The 21,334-nt window shown below is 41.0% G+C and overlaps 1 protein-coding gene across 1 annotated transcript; it reads left to right on the top strand.

Moving 5' to 3' along the window:
• The first annotated feature begins 331 nt into the window (after positions 1 to 331).
• igf1 (insulin-like growth factor 1) lies at positions 332 to 20,294 on the top strand. Its single transcript, XM_030719732.1, has 5 exons — positions 332 to 604; positions 1,951 to 2,110; positions 13,427 to 13,671; positions 13,878 to 13,913; positions 15,572 to 20,294. The coding sequence occupies exons 1-5, from the start codon at positions 557 to 559 to the stop codon at positions 15,629 to 15,631; spliced, it is 549 nt and encodes a 182-aa protein (XP_030575592.1). The 5' UTR covers positions 332 to 556; the 3' UTR covers positions 15,632 to 20,294.
• The last annotated feature ends 1,040 nt before the right edge of the window (positions 20,295 to 21,334 follow it).

Here is a 21,334-nt window from a genome sequence, read left to right as displayed (position 1 = left end):
GTCAAACCACTAGTGGAGAGTCTTGCTGTTCAATTACGCGGTGCCAAATTACGCACAACAGCAAAAAGGCATATCATAACTGCCAGCTTGTCTTTAACTTCTCCTTCATGAGCTTTCAGGGCACAAAATAATGTGTTTGTATGAGTGTGAGCCGCTGCTGCTGCTGCTGGTGGTGGTGGTGGGGCTGATCTGAACTACTAACCAAGTCTTAGAGAGATCAAAATTCAATCCCGTTCTGAGAAAAAACAGAAATGACGTTATTTGAATATGTGCCCAAAATCCTTAATGAATAACTTAGGACGAGTAGGAGGCAAATGCTGCCCCAGCTGTTTCCTGTTGAAAATGTCTGTGTAATGTAGATAAATGTGAGGGATTTTCTCTCTAAATCCGTCTCCTGTTCGCTAAATCTCACTTCTCCAAAACGAGCCTGCGCAATGGAACAAAGTCGGAATATTGAGATGTGACATTGCCCGCATCTCATCCTCTTTCTCCCCGTTTTTAATGACTTCAAACAAGTTCATTTTCGCCGGGCTTTGTCTTGCGGAGACCCGTGGGGATGTCTAGCGCTTTTTCCTTTCAGTGGCATTTATGTGATGTCTTCAAGGTAACTTACCTGATTTCCTTTGACACTATACATTATCACCTTGATTCTTCACTTGCTCACTATTTCCACAGAGCATCCTTGACTACTTTAAACTGAAACAATAAAAGGGGATTCTTAACGCTTGTTATTTTGTAGCTTCTGAATGCATGATAATTGTGGATTTATTCAGATTTTCATCCTTTTCATCCAGTTATGGAACAACTCTCCTGCATGTCCTGGCGATTTCCTTTTTTCTTTTTTTTAGTAGATAATCAGATTTTCTACCTTTTGCTTTAATTGATTTTTTTTTTAATTCTCTGACATGGATCGTGCATGACTTTCAGTACAGGTATGAATGAGGGAATTTTCGTGCTCAGCGCTTCTGTGCGCGCCGCGCTCTTTTTCAACAGAAAGACCTAATACAGCTGTGCAACTTTCAAAGTAATTACTGCTGAGTCTGCATAATTTAAGTGCTAAATATCTAACCTGATGCCGCTGCCGAGTTGAAAGAGAGAGCGAGAGGGAGAGAGAGAGAGAAGAGATTATGAAGAAACACTTGCGGGTGTCGGGATTGTGCGGTTATGATGTAGATGGATAAGGTCCCGTGTTTATTCTCTTTATTATGTACATTTGGCCCAGTCAGCTTCCTCCGCGGGCTTTGGCGGGAGAGTCTTTTTCCATCTCACATTTTGGATCGGAAAGATCCCCTGGCAGCTCATTTATTCTCCTTTCTGAGTGTCGAAGCACTTTTGCGCCTAATAATGCGCTGACAGCTGGGCTTTGGCACATTTTAAATGTTAAACGGGTTGTCAGTGATAGATATGATGGATAGTCTGCATTTAATTAATTTGATTAATGCGGATTGTTGTTAACTTGCTAAGACCGACTACACAGAAGCCGAATAGAGGGATGATAAGACGAGGGGGAAGTGTGTTTTCAATTTGGACGCGCTTCGCTCGGTTACGCACAGGCGCTCCGGAGCATCAGGGCTGATCAGCCTCCTGTTTGACTGACTCTGGCACCGAGCGCAAGTCTGGATTTAATACATTTTCCTCTACATCTCCAAACCCCTGTAAAGTTACCATCTGTTTCTTTGCCCTGTTTAAGCGTTTTTAGCGGATGGAACATCCTGGATGCCTAACCTTAAGCTGGCTGCCTTTTAACCCCTGTGTTTGACAACGCATGTGTAATATTGCCACTACTGATGTGCCTATGAGCAGCTGACACTGAGTAACTAACTGTCAAAGCAGATGCGCTAAATGGCCAGGGGTGCATTAAACTTTGAGTTAGTGGCTTGTAGAAACACTTTCTCTGACGATGCTCTGTCTCTTGCAGTGAAAATGTTCTTCCTCTGTCCCTGTGCGCAGAGTGCGATGTGCGGTATCTCCTGTAGCCACACCCTCTCACTACTGCTGTGCGTCCTCACCCTGACTCCGACGGCAACAGGGGCGGGGCCTGAGACCCTGTGCGGGGCGGAGCTGGTCGACACGCTGCAGTTTGTCTGTGGAGATAGAGGCTTTTATTTCAGTAAGTGCACCTTTTTATTTATTCATAAAGGTTGGCTGTATATGTCCCAGAGCTCTCCACCTCCTGCGAGCTCATAAATAAAAGAGCAGCCAGTTTGACATCTCGTCTTGGTTTTCCCTGCATTAATGTTTCTTCCTTCATTCATTCCTCCTTCACTCTTACATCTTATCTTTAAGTTCACAATCATCCCTGTGCATTTGTTTTCATTGCTGTTCTCATCATTGAGTTGAAATCCCGAATGAGAAAAGTTAGATGAAATGCGGAATAATGATAAGTAGCTCTTATTGGTGGCAAATCGCAGTTGTGCCCACAGGGAAAGGGCTTTAAGTGGAATTTGGCTATCTCCGAGAAAAAGGAGGGGTAGAAAGTAAATGTTGCAGTGAAGTTTTTTTTTTCTTTTTTCCACCAGAGAAGGGAGAGCCACCCAAAGAAAACCCTCGACCAAGAAACCAGGATTTAAATCTCCAATTTTTCCATTAAGGGTACAACCTAGCTCAGAGCAGCACAGGATATATGGAGCTATGAAGGTTAGGTGCAATGTTCCACCGGCAGCCAGAGTTTCTCAGGACATGTATCCTGATCTGTCTGTCAGAGACGAGCAGCGCGACTGTACATTAGCAGTATAACTGGCTCTTGCAGAGCTCAAGGTTAGAACCTCATAATTCACTTTTCTCTGGCTGGCATCCATCAATTAAGCCAATTTCAGTAAATGTTCTCAACGAGCATCACATCTCCACCAACAGTCATTTTTTAAAAATTCCTAAAATTATTGATTGTCCCTCCGACTCCTGTGGAGTTTTGTCATAACAATCCATTTTAAATGGTTTGGTTCACTCCCAAAGTTATGAAAGATTTTCCACATGTGGTAGACTTTGTCAGCTGCCAGTTCAAAAAACAGAAGAAGATATAAGATTTCTCCTGGAGATCAGCAGCATCTATAATGCATTTACAGTTCTTCTTTTCCAGTAATTGATTTCTTTCACCTTAACTTGAACCTGGAATGGTTTGAAAATATACAAATATACCTTTTCAATGCCAAAGGACAGTTAGGGGCCAGATGAGGGGGAAGTTGATGTTGCATTCACTAAGACCTGATTATCAGCAAAGTGTTTACTGAGGTCATAGATCAAGGGGAAGGTCATTTTCTCATACACTCCTAAAGATTTTTTTTTTTTTTGCAACCAGAGGTGTCGCCCTCTGCTGGTCATTAGGAAAATAATGCAGGTTTAAGGGATTTCGGTATTGTCTAGAAGTTATAAGTATCTTCTATATACAGTCCAGCATCGAAACAAGTGGTAACAGCTCTATGTTAATCTGCATCATGATCTTTTTACGAACTTAAATTAAGTATTTATGGTGTCGTGATTCCCAAAGTGTGGGCCATGTCCTCCTGGTGGGCTTTTAAGGTACTGCAGGGCCCAACAACTCAACAAGCAAATCATTAAAACTGCAAACTAGGAAATACTTCATCTTCAGCTCATTAGACAATCAGAGTTGCAATTACAGCTTTGGTTTGGACCACAGAAAATTTTTAGATTTCAGAATGGGCTACCACAGTCTCATGTTTGACAGCGACCAAGCTGCGGTATTTTGGGGAAAAAAAAAATTATGGCAACACACCAGGTTATGGTTAGCGTTGCAGTTAGTAAGAACATAACATGAGATCTGAGTCATCGTATACAAGGGCAAAGCACATCATTATGTAACAGCTTGAATATTTCAGTCCCGTGCAGTCATAAATCCTTCAGAAGCTTTGCACTTCATCCTCAGTGTTCACTTTCTTTCTTGGAGAATTTGCATAATAAATCCCACATAATAAATCTAACTTTCGTGAATATATTTCTGCTTTTCTGTGTTTAAAACTGCTCTTATTGTTTAGAGCAGGTGAAGCAATAAGTCACCTCATGGGCTTTTAAGTTGCATGTCAGTCTGGACCACTATAGTCAAAAGAAGAGTTATTTCCATCTGTGGTTGTTTATATGCTGTGGCATGGCTCTGTTCTGGGACCTTCATGCCCTTCCACATGCATAGATGGAAAGCTGGAGGCAGCAGGACCCCAGCACAGAACAAAGCAGTGACAGCAGATATAACACTGTTAAAGCTGAAACAGCATGAAAGGAGGAGGAGCTGATGTGGAAGTGGGTTGCAAAGTGACTTGCAGATGTACAGGAAATGGATAAAGGTTATCGATTATGCTATGATGCAACTCTCATGCACCCTTCAGGTGGACTTCAAAGACATGAAACAAGAACAACTACTTGGCTGTGGTGTCTCCGGCTATTTGTATCTGCAACAAAATATAACTGACGCTTAAGCTGCTTAAATATAAGATTTTGCCAACTGGATTTGTGGAAGTTTATCTGCTCAGCCATCAGCTGTTGTCGACTGGCACTGGGGATTGGCTTTGTTTGTGAACTGGGTTCTGTTTGCGATGGGACTGGCTACACCTGTCTTGCAACATTTCTGGCACTGTATATAAAGTGCTTGGTGCCGAATTGTTAAATGTGGATGTTCTTGGTGTTATGTCCGGCTTATTCTGGACATAAAGATGAGAGAGTCACACAGTAACATCAACTAAGTTAATTTATTAAGTATAATTTGAGAAGAGGTGAACAAAAGAAAAATAGGTGCTAACCTATAAGCCACATGTGGCTTAAAGCATTTGTTTAGACTCCCAAGCAGGTGAAGGCTTTTTCTTTAATAGATGGGAGGAGCCATTAATTAGGACCTGAAATGGAGAAAGCACAAAGCTTGCCCAACAACCGATGCTGACACAGGGTCTAGAGCTGTCACATCGGGATGCTGGGCTGTAGCCATAGACAATATAAAACATGGGCTTGTGTTTTCGATGTTGCCCTGTGACAGAGACACCGTCTGCTTACTGGCTAACAATTTGTCATTAGCCTATGAGGATATCCTGAATAATCCCCCTTTCTTGAAACACAGAATGGCCACAATTTACAAAAAGGGCTCAATTATTTATCCAGTACTACCCGAAACAAGTGACTAAGCCCATAAACCTATGAGGAAAGTGTTTACAGATCTCAAGCCTGAGGGTAATTTTCCCATAGAGTTATATAGGACCTGAAGTCTTTTTGCAACCACATATATTGCCCCCTAGTGGCCTGAAACGGAATGCAGTTTTAAAGCATTTTTGTGTTGGCTTCCCTTTTTAAACCCAGAAGCTACATCCATCTTTCATGCTGGCTATGGTTGGACCAAAAGACCTCGCAAATCCATTTTATGCATTCTACCATCTTGTTTATGGACAATTTTATCATGGTGAAGAGTGGGGTTCGTTTTGGATGATTGCAGTTTGGACTAGTACTACTTGAGCATTACATGTGCCACAGAAATGTCAAACGTTTAGCTAAAGAGGATTGAAAGAGTTTGGAAATTGAATAGGTGTGATACCAGTCGCACATTAATGTTAAATCTTACCCCTTCCCTAACCTTAACAAAGTGTCTTGAGTTGCATAACCCCAACCTTGTTGCTGGCAGTTATGCTAAGAGATTGCACAAACTAAATAATTTCAAGACTTTGAAATAAAACAGTCCAAACATTTCTTTAAATGTAATCAGATTTCTTTGCAGACAACAGCATTAACATGCACCTTGCTGCTCCTCTCCCCAAATCCTGCTCCATGCAGCTTTTCCAGGATCATTCTCTGCGTCAGGGCCTCTGTATGGAGTTTGCCAGAAAGTTTTTTGGAGAGCCACCAAGCTACTGCAAAGCTGCGAGCCGTGTTCGTCCAGATGCTCCTGGCAATACCCGCGTGCTGTGAAGTGGTCTTGACAGCTGGTCCGATTGCCAGCATTCTGCCTGTTAAGGCTTTTTGGTCTTTGGATTCCCTCGGCCGCAGCACCTTCTTGCTTAAATGGTTTAAGCTGAGAAACAGAGACAGAAAAAAATGAACTACATGATCAAACATTACATTTTAGTAAGTGCGGGCCTTGAATTCAGCTGTTATTTTGGATTCTGTGTAAACAGGATTTGGACTTAGGCATCTTTTTTTTTTTTTTCTGTAGTCATTTTTCTCAAAGAGCTTCTCTTAACATTTCATTTCTTAGTTTTTAAAATGTTCCCAAGACATGTCTGTAGCTGTAGCTTAAAAGTTGTTGACATGTTTAAAATTTTCACAAGGTATGAGGGTGTTCAGAGCCTAGATGATGTGGAAATGTGGCAAAGGGTTGGCTACTGATAGTGGATTTTAACTGCAGTTTAATAAATGTTTCTCAGAGGCTGACTTCTACTGCTGTCCATGGGAAAGTGTTGAACAGAAGCCAATGTTAACTCATGAATCCTCGTGCAGAATATAGTTTTTAAACAGGAACAGACCTTTTGTGGTATTGGGGGCAGGGGGGCAGGGGGGCAGGGGGTCGTATTGTCTTTCCCACATTACCTTACACTGAGCTGTCAGTGAACTACACAGCATCCATCTATCAATGCTACTTTTTCCTGTTAAAAAAAAAAGAGGTGTATTTCATGAACACTCCATCCTTTCTCTGTAAAGGATGATGAGGTTTGAGCAGCAGGGTGCTGTGCCTTGGAAAATAAGCTTTTCGCTGTCTTCCTTGGTTTCTCTCCCTCTCTCATATTCTCACTGTCATTCCTTTCCCTTCACTTCAAGTCCGTAAAGTATCTGGAGGATCCATTTGGGCTCTGTCGTCCATAGGACCCGGCAGAGTAATGGCTTGGCTAAAGGGAGCGTGATCCTTTCCCTGAACTCTTCCCCTCCAGTCTGGCCGTGTTGAACTTGGCAGCCCTCTGATTGATAATGTGTGCACAGACAGTGTTGCAACAACAGTGGGCTTCGTGTGCTCACGGTGCTTGTGCCAATCCACCATAAGCATGCCACCAGTAAAGTGAAGCACACTTGTATTTCAAAACTGCAGATTTACTACCCTGACAGAAAACATTAGTTGGTGGAAATTCATGTTTTTAAAAGGTAATTTAAAAGGTAATGTGGTTGATCAAACAGAGAAAAAAAAAAATCTACAACCGTAGTCAGTTTTTCCAATTATTAGCCTGACCTAGAAATCCTCAGTTGTCTTCGTAATGCTTTAGCAGGCAGGACTGTGGGGTGATTTCACTGGGATGTTCATTCCATGAATCAGATCTGTTATGGGACTTTTTTTGGCTGAAGTGTGAGCGCTAAGTAGCTCCGTGCTCTAAGTCCCTTTTAGTTCATGCTGAAATATTCAGTTGTTTTAGAGTGAGCACAGGATATTTAATCTTACTGTGTAAGATTTCTGCATAACGTCTGCAAAGAAGATGAAACAATCCATCTTTTTTTGGCCAAGAGCCCATTGTTGGTACACAACAACTCAAAAAAGAAAAGTGCCCAAAGTACCCAAATAAAAACTGCAGTGTGCTCAGTTGAGTTGAAGGTGGAAAGGAGAGCGGAGGATATGGTAGGACTTCCTCTTCAGTCTCTATCCTTGTCAGTTTTATTCAGAGGCAAAAGAGCTGGAGAAAGAGGTAAAACTGTAAACAGGACGTCACATGCGCACACACGCACACGCTCAAACACGCGCATGGTGAGGCCTCGTCCCTCAGCAGCAGGGGATTATGTGGATTACAGGATGATCAGAGCACCCGCCACCCTCCCCTCCTGCCATAGTTTTAGACTGGACCTGAGCGCACAGCGGAAGGCGCTGAGGCCTGAAGAAAGCCCTCCTGTGTCTTCTCCATCACTGCGAAAAGGTGTCGTTTTCACACGAGGACCTGAAACTAAAAAGCTCTAACCCCCACTGTGAAATACTGCCCAGTGGAACAAAGAGGTATCTCAAGGAAAGGACAGGCATGTATCCTCCAGATTTTATCTGTACGTGACGTGAAGTTGAGACTCGAGGGATTTAAGACACTCTGGGACTAAACAAAACTTCACCTTTTCACTACAATATACTTAATTACTATACATTTGTCATTTCTGAAAGTTGCTGCAAAATGTTACCAAGAAAATATGGCCTGAATAAACCCTACTTTGTCTTTTAAGATTCACAGTGCATTTGGATTGTTCAAATTCTCACAAGCCAGAAATGTCTTGTGGTACCAATGACAAAAAAGATAGTTTCTAGTACTTAAAGCGGCTCTTATAGTCCCTGCCCAGCCGTAAACTCCCTGACGCTTTGCAGGAGGAGTAGTGCACTGGCTCCAAGAATCCACTGGCTTTTATTGACCATGACCAAGCTGTAAAACTCAGATGCTGTCTGTGCCACTCAGGAATGGGGGAATCGAGCCATCTCTCTCTACTCCTTAGAGGAATGAACGCTATGCATGCCGAACCTGTCATATACCAAATCAAAGATGTTTCACGGAACCATGCAGTGACATCAGATGAACAACTTAGTTAAAAACTAACAAGGCATAGATTGAGGATGGACGAAATGATGGCACAGCCTTCGGTTAAGAAGGATGCTGACAGAGTGACATCCAGGTGGAGAAGTACTCCGCCTCAAAGGTCAATTTGTGTTTTTTCTGCAGCCAGCTGTAGACGTAAAACAGCGCTTCTATATATATTTAACTGGGGTTAAGTCTATGCGGACGCATTCTACACATGCTCACTAGAAGCTATCATGTGGACCTCCTGACAGAGGATGAAGAGCTGCTTAGTTTTCTGTGTTTGGCTGGACAACAGGATAAAGTCAAAAAGAGAAAATGGTGCGTGCAGATGCAAAACAAGAACAAGCTCAAGGTTGTGCAATATGTCAAAGTGCTAATGGTGCATGAAACAAGCTTTCAGTTGACTTTTAATTGGTGTGAATGCAGTGCAGCTAGTCCACATGGTCTCAGATTTTGGATTGTGCGCTGATGTATGCACAGGGGTCTCCAAGGTCTTGGCCAGCAATTTATACGTGCGAACACACAAAAGCAATGATTTGGCCTTTATAAAACACTCAAAAGATAGTTCTGAAACTTTGTAAGCCGCTAATTCGTAGAGGACAAAGGCTGTAGTCATTTTCGATTCATAAATGGTAAAACAGGTATAACATAGTTATGGAGAAAAGAAAATTCCTCAGAACATATCTAAAGGTTCATAGCAGCTTCTCAAAACAAAACAGCTTTTCAAAGTCACACAATGTACAATGGACAGTGGTCTTGGCTCCCACTTGTCCAATCTATCAGACCCCTCCCAGCCCCCGCCCCTTTCATTTTCGTGACATATCCGTTGAGCAGGGTGGCTGTTATCCAGTAATCTCTGTGTTCAGTATCTTCTCAATAATCCACCCTTTACAATTAGAAACTAGAATATCCTGCTTTGGTTAGCCTTACAGGTTGACATCATCTGCAAAGAAGCAAGCCATTAAAGGTTATTCCTATAAATGGTGAGTATTTGATACTCAAAAGAAGCATTTTTGATTATGTTTTCAGACTGACTTTTGCTAAAACTGGCAAAACCCCTGACATAAAGTGACATTTTTGCATCCTCTTCATTTCGAGTACCATAAAGCCACGAGGCTGGAAACACTCGGGGGTGGGGGGGGCGGCTTACCCTTGTTTGTTTACCCATATTTACATACAGGAGTTATCCAAAGCTTTTAGACCTGACTATTATATGCGTGTTTTCCCCAAACCTGCCTGAGCTGATTATCCTACATGTTACAACCAGCACCAGCTGATTACCCTGTCCCTTCCAGCTGTTTGTGCAGCAGGGTGGCAAACTATTTTCAGAATAATAGCGGATGTTAATTTGTAAGGCTTTATTGGTTGGGGTGGGGTGGGGGTGGGGATTGGAAAAGCCATCGAAGCACAGCCCCTCTTTTGGCTTTCAGAAGCGATTATATAATCGCCAGCCAGAGCTCAGTGTCATATTTTCTCTTTTTAAATGTCTTCACATCAGGTGTTAATGTAACAGCCGAGGCTTGTCCCTCTGCTGCTCTATGGGACAAGCACAGAGAGAATTTCTTTTGAACTGTATAAAAATACAGATTTGAATTTCCAAATTAAGATGCTTTTTAAGCTGTTCAGGTGTTTCATTTGTCTAGATTGTGCACATCTATTTTAGAAGTCTGAGATCTGGTTAAATCCAGTTCTTCTGTTTCTTAAATAATGCAGGTGCACAAGGTTTTTTTTTTTTTTTTTTTTTTTTAGCATCCTACTACCTGATGAGCAACACGAAAGCCTTCCTCTCGCCTCTCATCTCCTCCCCTTCATTCACACCTCTGTTAGCCTCCACTCTGCTTTGTGCCTGGGGGTCCGAGGAGAAAGATGCTTCTGTTTCTGAATGAAAGCTGCTCTCTGTTCAAAATAATGTTGTCAGGACAAGGCAGACAGAGAGCAGAAGTTAATGCACTTTGTCAGCACTGGCAGGCTTCTGAGCCAAGAGCTATTAACTCTGAGAGGGAAAGGCATTTCCTCCTTGTAAATGCCATATTAAATTATTATTATTTCATTTGGTAACAGGGAAAAGCCCATCAGGGCTATATTGTTCAAGGTAAGTAGGGAATTGTAAATGGGGAGTCTGGGTTTTACTAAAAGCCACCAAAGAGGGTGGGTTCGGGGGGTAAGGGAGTTAAAAGAGGAAGTGACTACTGGCATCATTGCAACTAAATCTGGTCATTGAGTCAAAAACCTGTCATGCCTTTAGATGTATTTATTTGGACTAACACCCCCCAAGAAGAAAAACCCCCTAAATATACAGAACACCTTTGCTAGCCATGACTTTGCTTCTTTACTTCATGCAGTGAGCATGCAACATGTCTCCATCCTCAAAATCTGTTATTTGAACGAGCCTCCAGGGTGCTTCTGCCAAATGAAAATGTGAATGAACAGTGGGACATAGCCAATGGTGGTGTGGTCCTAAAAGCCTGCCTGGATGTTTCTGCAGGTGGATCGGGCCCAGGGGACTTGTGGCTTGGCCTCGCTGGACCGCGTAAAAGATACTTGGGCCAAAATGGCTGAGCGGGATATTCTCACCATTTGGGTGACTGTGCCCCCCCCTCCAAAATATAATTTTTTTTTACATTGATGCAGCTGCCAAAATGGGTCCACAGTGCGCAATGTGATATGTTGTAAATTTTACATGGAAGAAATCAATGTCTTTAAAGCTGTTCATATATACACACATTCAGAAAAATAAAATCAGACTTGTGAGCTGGCTGTTATCACAGCTTTATTATGAGCATTGCGTCTGGCCATTGCCACAACTTCTTTGATTAATTCTGCTAAGAAATATGAAGCATAGGAGAGGGGAAACAATCTGATTTGTAGACTCAAAACTGACTGTGTGCTAAACCTGCACAGTTCATATGCAGTTTACAGTATGAGGGCCAATTTGCCACTTAATATGTAGTAAATTTCAGATCAATGTATCCTTTATTTTGGGAAAAAGTACACAAAGGCAGGCTTTCTTTGTAGTGATTTTCACTGATTTTGTTGGCCAAAATGGTACCCAGCTGCACACATGTAGCTTATTAAAAATGTTGTTTCTGGCTTGCATTTTGTATGTGTAAATATTTAAAACATATGAAATTATATGTAGAAAGCATGGAAAAACGTTGTTCCTGTTTTGCTTACAAGCTAACATCAATATTTTTGATAATGAGTTTGGCTGATTCAGCTAAATCTGTACAGGTCTAAAGCATGAGGGCAAATTTGCCACTTAAGTTATACAGTAAATTTCAAATCAATGTTCCCATTATTTTAGAAACAACTAAACTAAAGCATTGATTTGGTTGGTCAAAAGTACATGTACATTATCATATTTTCTACCTGTAAGAAGGTAACAAATTTAGCTAATCATAGTTTTGTTAACTGATTAAAAATGTTTTTTCTGGCTGACTTTTCATACAAGTATATTTTTTAGAATAAATGGAATTATATGTACAAACATGGAAATCATTAAACAAACTTAGCTTTTCCCCTCAAGTCCAGTCAGCAACCAAAATAACACTATGTAGCCTTTTTTTTATGCTAGCTCATTTCTTACTGAAGTAAACCTACACAGTCCATATGTAGCTTACAATGATTAGGGCAGGTGAAATGCAAAGTAAATTTTGGATCGTTAAGTCTATTTTTTTCAGAGCAACAGCCACCAATTGTGTTGGAGATTTTATATATATATATATATAAATATTACCCTATTCTATAAACAGCACACAAGTAGCTGTTTGAGCTTGCAGTAATTTCATTAGTTGTTTTTTTTTTTAATTGTCTTTTGGGTTGCTGTATATTTACATATAGAAGGCATGGAAATCATTATGAGATTATTTGTACTTTGTTTCTTAGCTAACACCAAAATTTTTAACAGTGACTTTGGCAGGGGTTGCTGTATGCAACCATCCTCAAAACAAGATGCTTTGCCCTTTTCGCACTAGTTGATGTAAAGCGGTCCAATCTCTGATTCATCATTTCTTTTCTTTTATAATCTCTGCTTCGTTTTACATACCTACCTGAGCTAGCCTTCACCCAAGGTTTCACCCATTAGCCGGTAAGAGAGCAGCATACTGGAAGTTCCCAGAAGGAGGCTTACTAGAGTCAATCATTCACCTGTTTATTCACCTACTGACTAAGTCTAGGTGCCACTGAGAACAGTAAGGAAGGTCACAAAAACCAGAAAAACCACAGTTTTGGGGCCTTGTCAGAACCCATCTGAACAAAGTTGCCAACAGTTAGTAAAGTGTACAACATAACAGTTAAATTAAATTTATTAATCCCATAGAGCCACAATAACGTTAACTTATGTGCTGTCCCAAAACGTAACCCCAGAAGATGTTCCCCAGGATTCCTTGAGCACCATGTCTCTCTTTAAAATGCTTCTGGTAACACTGGGTCACTACTATAGAAAACAAGCTGGCTGGCTAGACGTAAAACTTCCACCTTTTGTAAGAGAAGATAAGTCAGTTTAAAAGAAAACACAACCAACACCAAAACCCCTCTGTATGTAGAGATTTCAGGAGGGAATTTATTTCCCGCATGGCAGTAAAAGTCTTTACATGGGATTTCATGAACTCCTGCAGGTTAATAAAAAGCTTTGAGGAGTGACTGACTCTGAAAATCTTCCTATAAATGGATTGAAAATAGCAGACTACCAAAGTAGAAACTATCAACTAACAGCAGAGAACTCCAAGAATATTTTTTTTCCATTCATTCACCTTATATGCTGCAGTTAATTCTTATAATTGTAGGGTAAACCCTGTAGATTATCCCTTTTATTACAGTCGACATACACACTTGTCCACACTGCAGAAAAAGCCAAAACTTGGGAGGCCTTCCATGCTTAGTTCTGATTAGAAAATCTCCATATAAAATGGCCAGCTAACTTGCGCTGTCTCTCCAGTTGTCTAAATCCTCCTGCTGTTCTTCTCAAACAGATAAACCAGGCTATGGCCCCAGTGCAAGGCGGTCACGTGGCATCGTGGACGAGTGCTGCTTCCAAAGCTGTGAGCTGCAGCGCCTTGAGATGTACTGTGCACCTGCCAAGACTCCCAAGATTTCTCGCTCTGTGCGCTCACAGCGGCACACAGACATCCCGAGACCGCCCAAGGTTAGTAGTAAACCGGACAAGGGCACAGAGCGAAGGCCAACGCATCAGCCAGACAAGACAAAAAACAAGAAGGTGAGCCAAGCATCAAAGGGATACTCCTTGAAAATGGCTTACTCATCAGAAAGGGATGGGATAGGATTGATTTACTTTACATCAGAGCATGCATGCATGCATACTATCCTGAGAATGTTAATTAAGGTATCATTATTTATTAGCAGTGCCATATAACATGAGAAGCACATCTATCAAACTTAAGTGGCTTCACTTTTCTTCCACAGAGACCTTCACCTGGACATAGTCATTCGTCCTTCAAGGTATGCATACTTATGGATCTCATTTTACTATCCTTTCGTCATTTAAAGCTTTACCGAACATTCATATAAATTCTAGTTCTGAACACTCAGGGGCAAATAAAGAACGTGTAATTTCTAAATGTGGATTCAGAATCATAGTGTGAGCCTTTTAAAATTCAACCATGTGCTTGTTACCCTTTCCTCAAAAAAGAATACATTAGCAGAAGAAGAAACTAAGTGGTTTTTGTGGTAGACCTGCAGTGGCACTCCCCAGGCACAGTCTCCACTCTGCTACTGTACATTATGTCCTAAAATTCAGATAGCTTACAATAACCAGCTGACACATGAACGTTCAGTGATTTTTTTTTTTTTTTTTGTTTTCAGCCTTTCATAATCACTGGTTTCATCAATTTTAGTTCAAAACCTTTTGAGATTGCGGAAATTTGTGAATATTGTCCCTATCTCACAATGGTAAAGAATCCTTTAAAAAATTCCTGATCCCGATCAGCATCAAAATATAATCAATTGTTCCTTGTACCACCTCAGCAATTCCAGAAATTTTCACCACAGACAGACAAACAGACAAACACAACCAAAAACATAACCTCCCTCCACCTATCAGTATGCAAGGTAATAAGAACAGATCCTTGGTTTAAACAATGCAGACCTGCCTGCCCAATCTGACATCACTTTCAAAATCAGACCATTTGAAAGCCTGGACTGCAAAAAGATAAGCAGTAAGAAGTCCAGCCTGTGATAATAAAACTCACTTTCCGTTGTCAGGTTAGTTTTTTTTTATACTATCACAGACATCAAAAACACTAGCAAATCTGCAATAGAAAAGAGTCAAGTTACCATGGGCCAGTTAAAGGCCAGACCTCAACCTGACTGAAATGCTGTGACCTTGAGAGAGCTGTGCATAAATGGATGCCCACAAACCTCAATGACCTGAAGTGCTGCTACAAAGAAGAGTGGTTCAGGATTCCTCCACAACAATATGGGATTGATAAAGTTATACAGAAAACAATTGCTTAAAGTTATTGCTGCTAAAGGTGGATCAACAAGCTATTGTGTCAGGCGTGCACATGAATTTTCATGACTGTATGTTGTGCCACCATGAACAGGATCAGACTGCATAAAAGGTGTAGTGTTCACTCAAATGGTCTTGAAACACAGACCAAGGGTGCCTAATGCACATGCCAGTAAAAAGATAAATCAAAACCCAATGACACAATGAAAGTAAGTGATGGCACGTGCTGTGGGATCTTAGGTCTTGCATGGCCCAGGCACACCACTGTCCTCTTTAGGGGGATTTGCAGATCTTGGTGCATGCAGATCCTGGTGGTAGAAGTAGTTATTTAAACTTTGAAGGGTAAAGAAGGGTTTAAAGTAAAAAAGTCCAAGGCCCAGTCCAAGGACTCTTCTCCTGATTTCCCCTTGTTATCAACTAAGCTAACACCCAATTGAGATGGATGGGGAACCATCCAGAGTGTACCCTGCTTTCTGCCTGATGTCAGTTTGGATGGTCTCCAGCCCCCTTTTGACCCCTAATTTGGATAAGGTATTAAGAAAACAGATGGATAGATAAATTTTGACCAAATAAGTACAGAAGACCTGGCAGTCCACTATCTTCTGTATCACTGCTGTGCAGCTAAAAATGTGTTTCTCTTTTGTTGCAGGAAGTGCACCAGAAAAACTCAAGTCGAGGAAGTTCGGGGGCCAGGAATTACAGAATGTAGGGAAGGCGCGAATGGACAAATGCCCAGCAACTTGGGAGGAGAGAAGGGAGTGGCCTTACCTGGTACCCCTGTGGAATGGTTCACTGTAAAACAAAAGAAAGAGGATGCTAATAATGACCTGAAAAGCTCTTCAAAATGATTGAAACCAGAGAGCTAAGTGATGTTTAAGGGTTTGATGAGAGTTATGATTATTTTATACACTGCACCATTCCATATCGGGAGGAATTCTTTGTTAATGCAATGTAACAGACTAGTTTAGCTGCTGAGACACAAACAAGAGCTTATTATACCTCCATATGTGAGCTGCAGCATCCTTTGGCTCCAGGAAAGGTGGGAACATATCTGGGCTACAGCCAATCAGAGAGCAGCATGGCTGTGGCTGAGTATAAGTGGTCTGTCCTGTCCCCTGAACTTTGCAGAGGTAAATCCTTTTACTCTGAGTGGATTCATTCACTCCTTTGGTAAGACAGGATACTTTGTCACCGGTCACATTTAACAGTTAGTACCCCAGTTCAAAGCTGATATTTTACCTTCAGAGTTTGTTTTTATGCACCATGCATTACTGTGGATATTTTTAATATGTAAAAAAAAAAAAAAAAAAAAGGAAAAAAAAAAGAATTAAGGACAAAGACCAGGTGGTTCATCATCAGAGTCTAAACATTGTTGTAGGCATTTTTACCTTGAACCCAAGTCTGAACCTTACTAAGTGGAGTTGCTGGAAGGTTTGAGATCAGTCTAAATCCCTCCTGAGCTCCAGGAAGTGTTTAAAACCTGAGGACTGAGTCTACAATCCAAAAATTATAACAAGAGATCAAGCACTATTAGAGGGGATTTTAAAAAATTTTTCTTTTTAAAGTGGGTAGTACAAAAGGTACTACAAAAACAAGATTAGGATTTTTCATGTTTTCCAAAACAGAAAAACAAATGAACCAGACGCTAAAGTGAACTAAAGAGTTTTCAGCCCGCGGTGCTCATTCGGTCTTCAGAAATGTGTCATGCTGTGGAGTCAAAGTGCATTTGGCGAACACAGGCGGAACAAGTCAAATAATGACAATCAGGCGAAATGTTTGTCGTCTGCATCCTTTTCACATGTCAACACCCCAGCCAAATTTGATTTTTGTCAACAGGCCAGTAAACATTTCAGTTCGAGTGAAACCCTGTGTTCAAGGTTAAACACAAGCCAGGAAAGTTTAGTCGAAGCGAGTGTTCTAAAAAGAAATAGAAAATAATCTTAAAACCGTCATTACCAAAGTTTAAAGACAGCGAGGCTGTAAGAAAGTCACATATATGTGGACGTTTAATGATAGATTGAACTTTATCTGCATATTTTATTAGCTTAGAAAAGGTCAGAATTTTGCAACTTTATCTGACAGGAAAAGTAGAACAAAACTCCACTGCAAACGTTAAAGAGTGCACCGAAGACACGCGAATATTAAATGGTTTGGTGAACATTGGCAAAACCACAAGGACAAGTCTTCCTGGATATGTGATACACGCATATCAGAACACAAATACACATGCAAAGCACGCACAAGGTAAATTAGAGTTGTACAACTACAAGTAAAGGTCATGCACACATACACCAGGTTTCATGAAAAGCCAGTTCTGAGAAGTCCTTGCATGAGAACTAATGGAAATGGCTGTTTGTTTGAGCCTCCAAAAAACAAAAAAAACAAAAAAAACAAAAAAAAAAATTGCCCAAGACAACTCATCTCTGGCTCTGCCTCCTCTGCCTGTGTATACTCAAACAGTATTCCCATTATGTTAACCTATGCATTACTATCATTCATTGTACATGATGGTTTCATATAACAAAACTGTATTAAGAATCCTATCCACTGTATAATGGTGCTATTTTGTAGTTTGTTACTTGCAAGAGATGGCTAAGACAGACTGATGGCAGGGCTTACATTGGAGGTCTTCCCTTTTGCACAGCCTTGTGGCCACCATTTTAATAGTGTTTTTATTTGTAAGCTGTTTCAATAAGGTAGTAGTGTAAGCGAGTAAATGTATCTGTGTGAAATCTGTGAATGCATGGAGAATTAAAAAAAAAAAAAAAAAGGAAATGAATATACTATGTTAAGGTCCCAAGAAGGCAAAATGCTATTTTTTCTACTGTTTTTAAATTATTTTCTCAATATAGATCCCTTATGCCAAATAACTTGACAAAAGTACTGTGAACTATGATTCTTCCAATTGTATTGAGATTGTAAAAAGTCATGGTGTACTTCTGTCTGTCCAGAGGTTGTGCGTCAGTGAACATCCACCTCAATGGAAGTCAAGGTACCAGCTACTAAAATTATTTAAAACGAGACCATGAAACCTTTGTTAAACAGCAGACAGTCAGTATGCATTCAACAAAAATCGCAAATGTACCCATTTAAGTTACATACATCGATCAAGCATACCATTATGACCACCTTGACCGGTGAAGTCTAAAGTGAACACTGATTATCTCTTCATGGCACCTGTTGGTGGGATATATTAGGGAGCAAATGAATATTTTGTCCTCAAAGTTGATGTGTTGGAAGCAGGAAAAATGGGCGAGCGTAAGGATATGAGCGAGAGTCAAATTGTGTTGGCTAGACGACTGGGTCAGAGCATCCTCAAAACTGCAGCTCTTGCGGGGTGTTCCTGGTTTGCAGTGAATAGTATCTTAAAAGTGGTCCAAGGAAGGAACACTGGTGAACCAGCGACAGGGCCAATGGCAGCCAAGGCTCACCGATGCACATGGGGAGCCTTGGCTGGCCTGTACAGCCCAATCCAACAGGCAAGGCAAGCTAATGTAGCGCAAGTTGCCAAAAAGTTTAATACTGGGTCTGACAGAAAGGTGTCAGAATACATAGTGCATCACAGTTTGTTGTGTATGGGGCTGCATAGCTGCAGAGTGGTCAGGGTGCCCATGCTAACCCCCGTGACCTGCTGAGAGCACCAACAGTGGGCACATGAGCATCAGAACTGGACCACAGAGCAATGAAAGAAGGTGGCCTGGTCTGATGAATCACGTTTTCTTTTACATCATATAGATGGCCAGATGCATGTCCATAGCTTACCTGGTAGCTGGCACCAGGATGCACTATGGGAAGAAAGAAAGCTGGCGGAGGCAGTGTGATTTGGACAATATTCTGCTGGGGAATCTTGGGTCCTGCCATCCATATGGATGTTACTTTGACATATACCACCTACCTAAGCAATGTTACAGATCATGTATACCCTTTCATGCAAACAGTATACCCTGATGACTGTGGCCTCTTCCAGCAGGATTAATGCATCCTGGGCAGGTGGTCAAAATGTTATGCTTAATTGGTATATCTGGAATCTGCCTCTTTGGTTTTATGAAAATAGTAAAATGCCCATAGAGACAACGCACAACATGTCGCAAAAGTAGGGCTGTACACTCAGTCGACTGGTGGACGGTTTGGTTGATATGCTCTCACCCAATCAAATTCTTACTCATTGTACAGTCATCATTTTAAGTGGCCTCACAACTGAGAACTCACCCAGACCTGAGCACATAGCCAGTATAAAAGATAGACATAGATATTGTGATGTCACCCAGTGGTTTGTGAAATCCCATTTTAAAGTCCGGTTTTGTGTTATTTGAAGAGTCATTCTGAAAATGACTTCCTCAGGAGGGGAAAAAAAACAAAAAAAAACAGTGCCACAATTTACACTTGAAATGGTAACAAAATTCCTGTTGCTAAAACTTCAGACTTTTATTAAATCTGGATTTTTTTTTTTTAACATGTTAGATGGCTAGCTAAACTTCCAGAGATACAGCCAGAATCCCAGTTTTCCAATTTTTCCCACTCCTGTCTAAATGCCTGGAATACAGTTCTTGATTCTTTAGTCAGTTGCCCACCAGCACTCCTAAAGCTCACAGATTAACAGAGGAAGTGACCCAGTACACCCACAGTGTGTTATTTCACCTCCATTTTTACAGACTAGATAAATGAGATTCTGAGCTTTAGAGGAGCTTTAAAAAATAAAAAAATAAAACCCTCCTGGCAAAGCCCAGGCAGCTGTTCCCTGTTTCTAGGTAACATTGCAAAGCTAAGCTAACCAACTACTCAAAGTGGCGTCACATTTAGCCTACAGTTAAGACTGAAATTAGCCCACGTTGAGTACTGAACTGAACAAGATTGCATTGTCTCGCTTTAAGAGTAACCCAGGAGTTTAATTTATCTTGTCCAAAACATTTGTTAGCAATTCTCACAATTAAAACTTACTTTCACAGATTAATTAAAACATGTGTTTTTGTCTCTAAAAAAATGTTTTTAAAAAAAATGTGTGGATTTGCTATATGCTTTAGCGTTTATTCCAAGCAGATTCTCTTATTAGTCGGCTTGGCAGCTGAAATGAAAAAGAAGCTGGTTGGAGAACAGCTCTGGTTCTCCCAGATCTTCAGTTAAATGGTACAAACCAAAGACTTTTTGATTAAAGTGAAGCCTCACTCAGCATTATTGTGTCATGAATTAAACCAATGACCTGTTCATTTAATATCAAATTATGTTATCCCTGTTTCAACTTCACTGCAACGACAGTACGCCCTTCACGCTATGTCTTTGGTACCTGAAATACAGTTTGTGCATTAAGAAAACAAACCAAAAAAAAAAAAAAAACAGAAGCTGCAGCAGCCATCTTCAAACCGCCTGACAATGAATGAAACATTCCAGTTTGTCAGTTGCTCGAAATGATTAATAAAGCCTGGATTGTGGGAAAATGTGTGAGTCATTCATGACTATATGAGATGTGTAACAACACGACATAACTTCCTGAAGCTCACTGTCCAGAAAAAAAACTGTTTGATTAGAGCGCTGTTATTTATGGTGCTTGATTGCCTTCTGTAGAAAAAAAAATACTGACAAACTGTTCACCATTCCTGCTGAATAAACCACTTGTCAACATCACAGAAATGGCTGGAGTGTTCTTTCATGCAGCATGCGTATTTACTTATAAAAATCTCTGGGGAAGCATAACCCTGTAAAGATATTACTCTCCCTGTCACACAACATCACACTGGTAACCTCTACATGGCTTTTATGAGGAACCTTGTGGAGTCAGACACATAAACAGCAGATAATTACAAAGCAGAAGTTTGTCCCTCTTAAATCTTTTAAGCCATTTTGGCTATAGATAAAGCCATAACTCAAGCTGAGGCTTTGTGCACCGTGCATATGAGTCTGGTTGGGCTAAATGACAAAGTGATACTTCCCAAGAGGCAGCGGGGTCTGCCAAAGCAAACAGAGTAGGGGCGTGGTGATCCCTGAGGCCAGAGCTGCATGTCTCAGCTCTTTGGAGGATGCTAACAATGACAGCACTGAGCTCCACTTACTGTCAGCACTTTAAAAAAAAAAAAAAGGGATGTATATACGACAACAATAAAACACAGATAAATTGGCTTCCTGGCTGACGCTCAGCAGACAACGGAGATGAAAATGTGAAACAGCAGGGAAGCTGGCGAGGTCCCGGTCATCCCGACCATCCTGGATGTTATTTCATCCCTCTCCGTGGCTAATACTGAATCAATTATCTTACCCTAATGGTACAATTACAGGTTGCAAGCTTGCAAGATTTAGAGTTCAAATAAATCAGAGAGATTCTGTACAGTGGAGAGAATGTAAGCCAGTTATCAAAGTGATTATGAATGTACAGAGTCATGCAGTACAAACAGTGGGATGCCTTTAAAATGCTCATTTTATG

The sequence above is a fragment of the Archocentrus centrarchus genome, chromosome 23 (genome assembly GCF_007364275.1).
Source record: "Archocentrus centrarchus isolate MPI-CPG fArcCen1 chromosome 23, fArcCen1, whole genome shotgun sequence".
Classification (NCBI taxonomy): domain Eukaryota; kingdom Metazoa; phylum Chordata; class Actinopteri; order Cichliformes; family Cichlidae; genus Archocentrus; species Archocentrus centrarchus.
The sequence above is the reverse complement of the archived record's forward strand: the minus strand, read 5'-3'. Positions and strand labels throughout refer to the sequence as shown.

Bases quoted from the DNA above. Each gene is read 5' to 3' on its own strand.
- igf1 (XM_030719732.1), top strand. From the start codon at position 557: ATGTCTAGCGCTTTTTCCTTTCAGTGGCATTTATGTGATGTCTTCAAG. The intron at 2,111-13,426 runs GTAAGTGCACCT...CTTCTCAAACAG, and splicing joins AGATAGAGGCTTTTATTTCA to ATAAACCAGGCTATGGCCCC. The intron at 13,672-13,877 runs GTGAGCCAAGCA...TTTCTTCCACAG, and splicing joins ACAAGACAAAAAACAAGAAG to AGACCTTCACCTGGACATAG.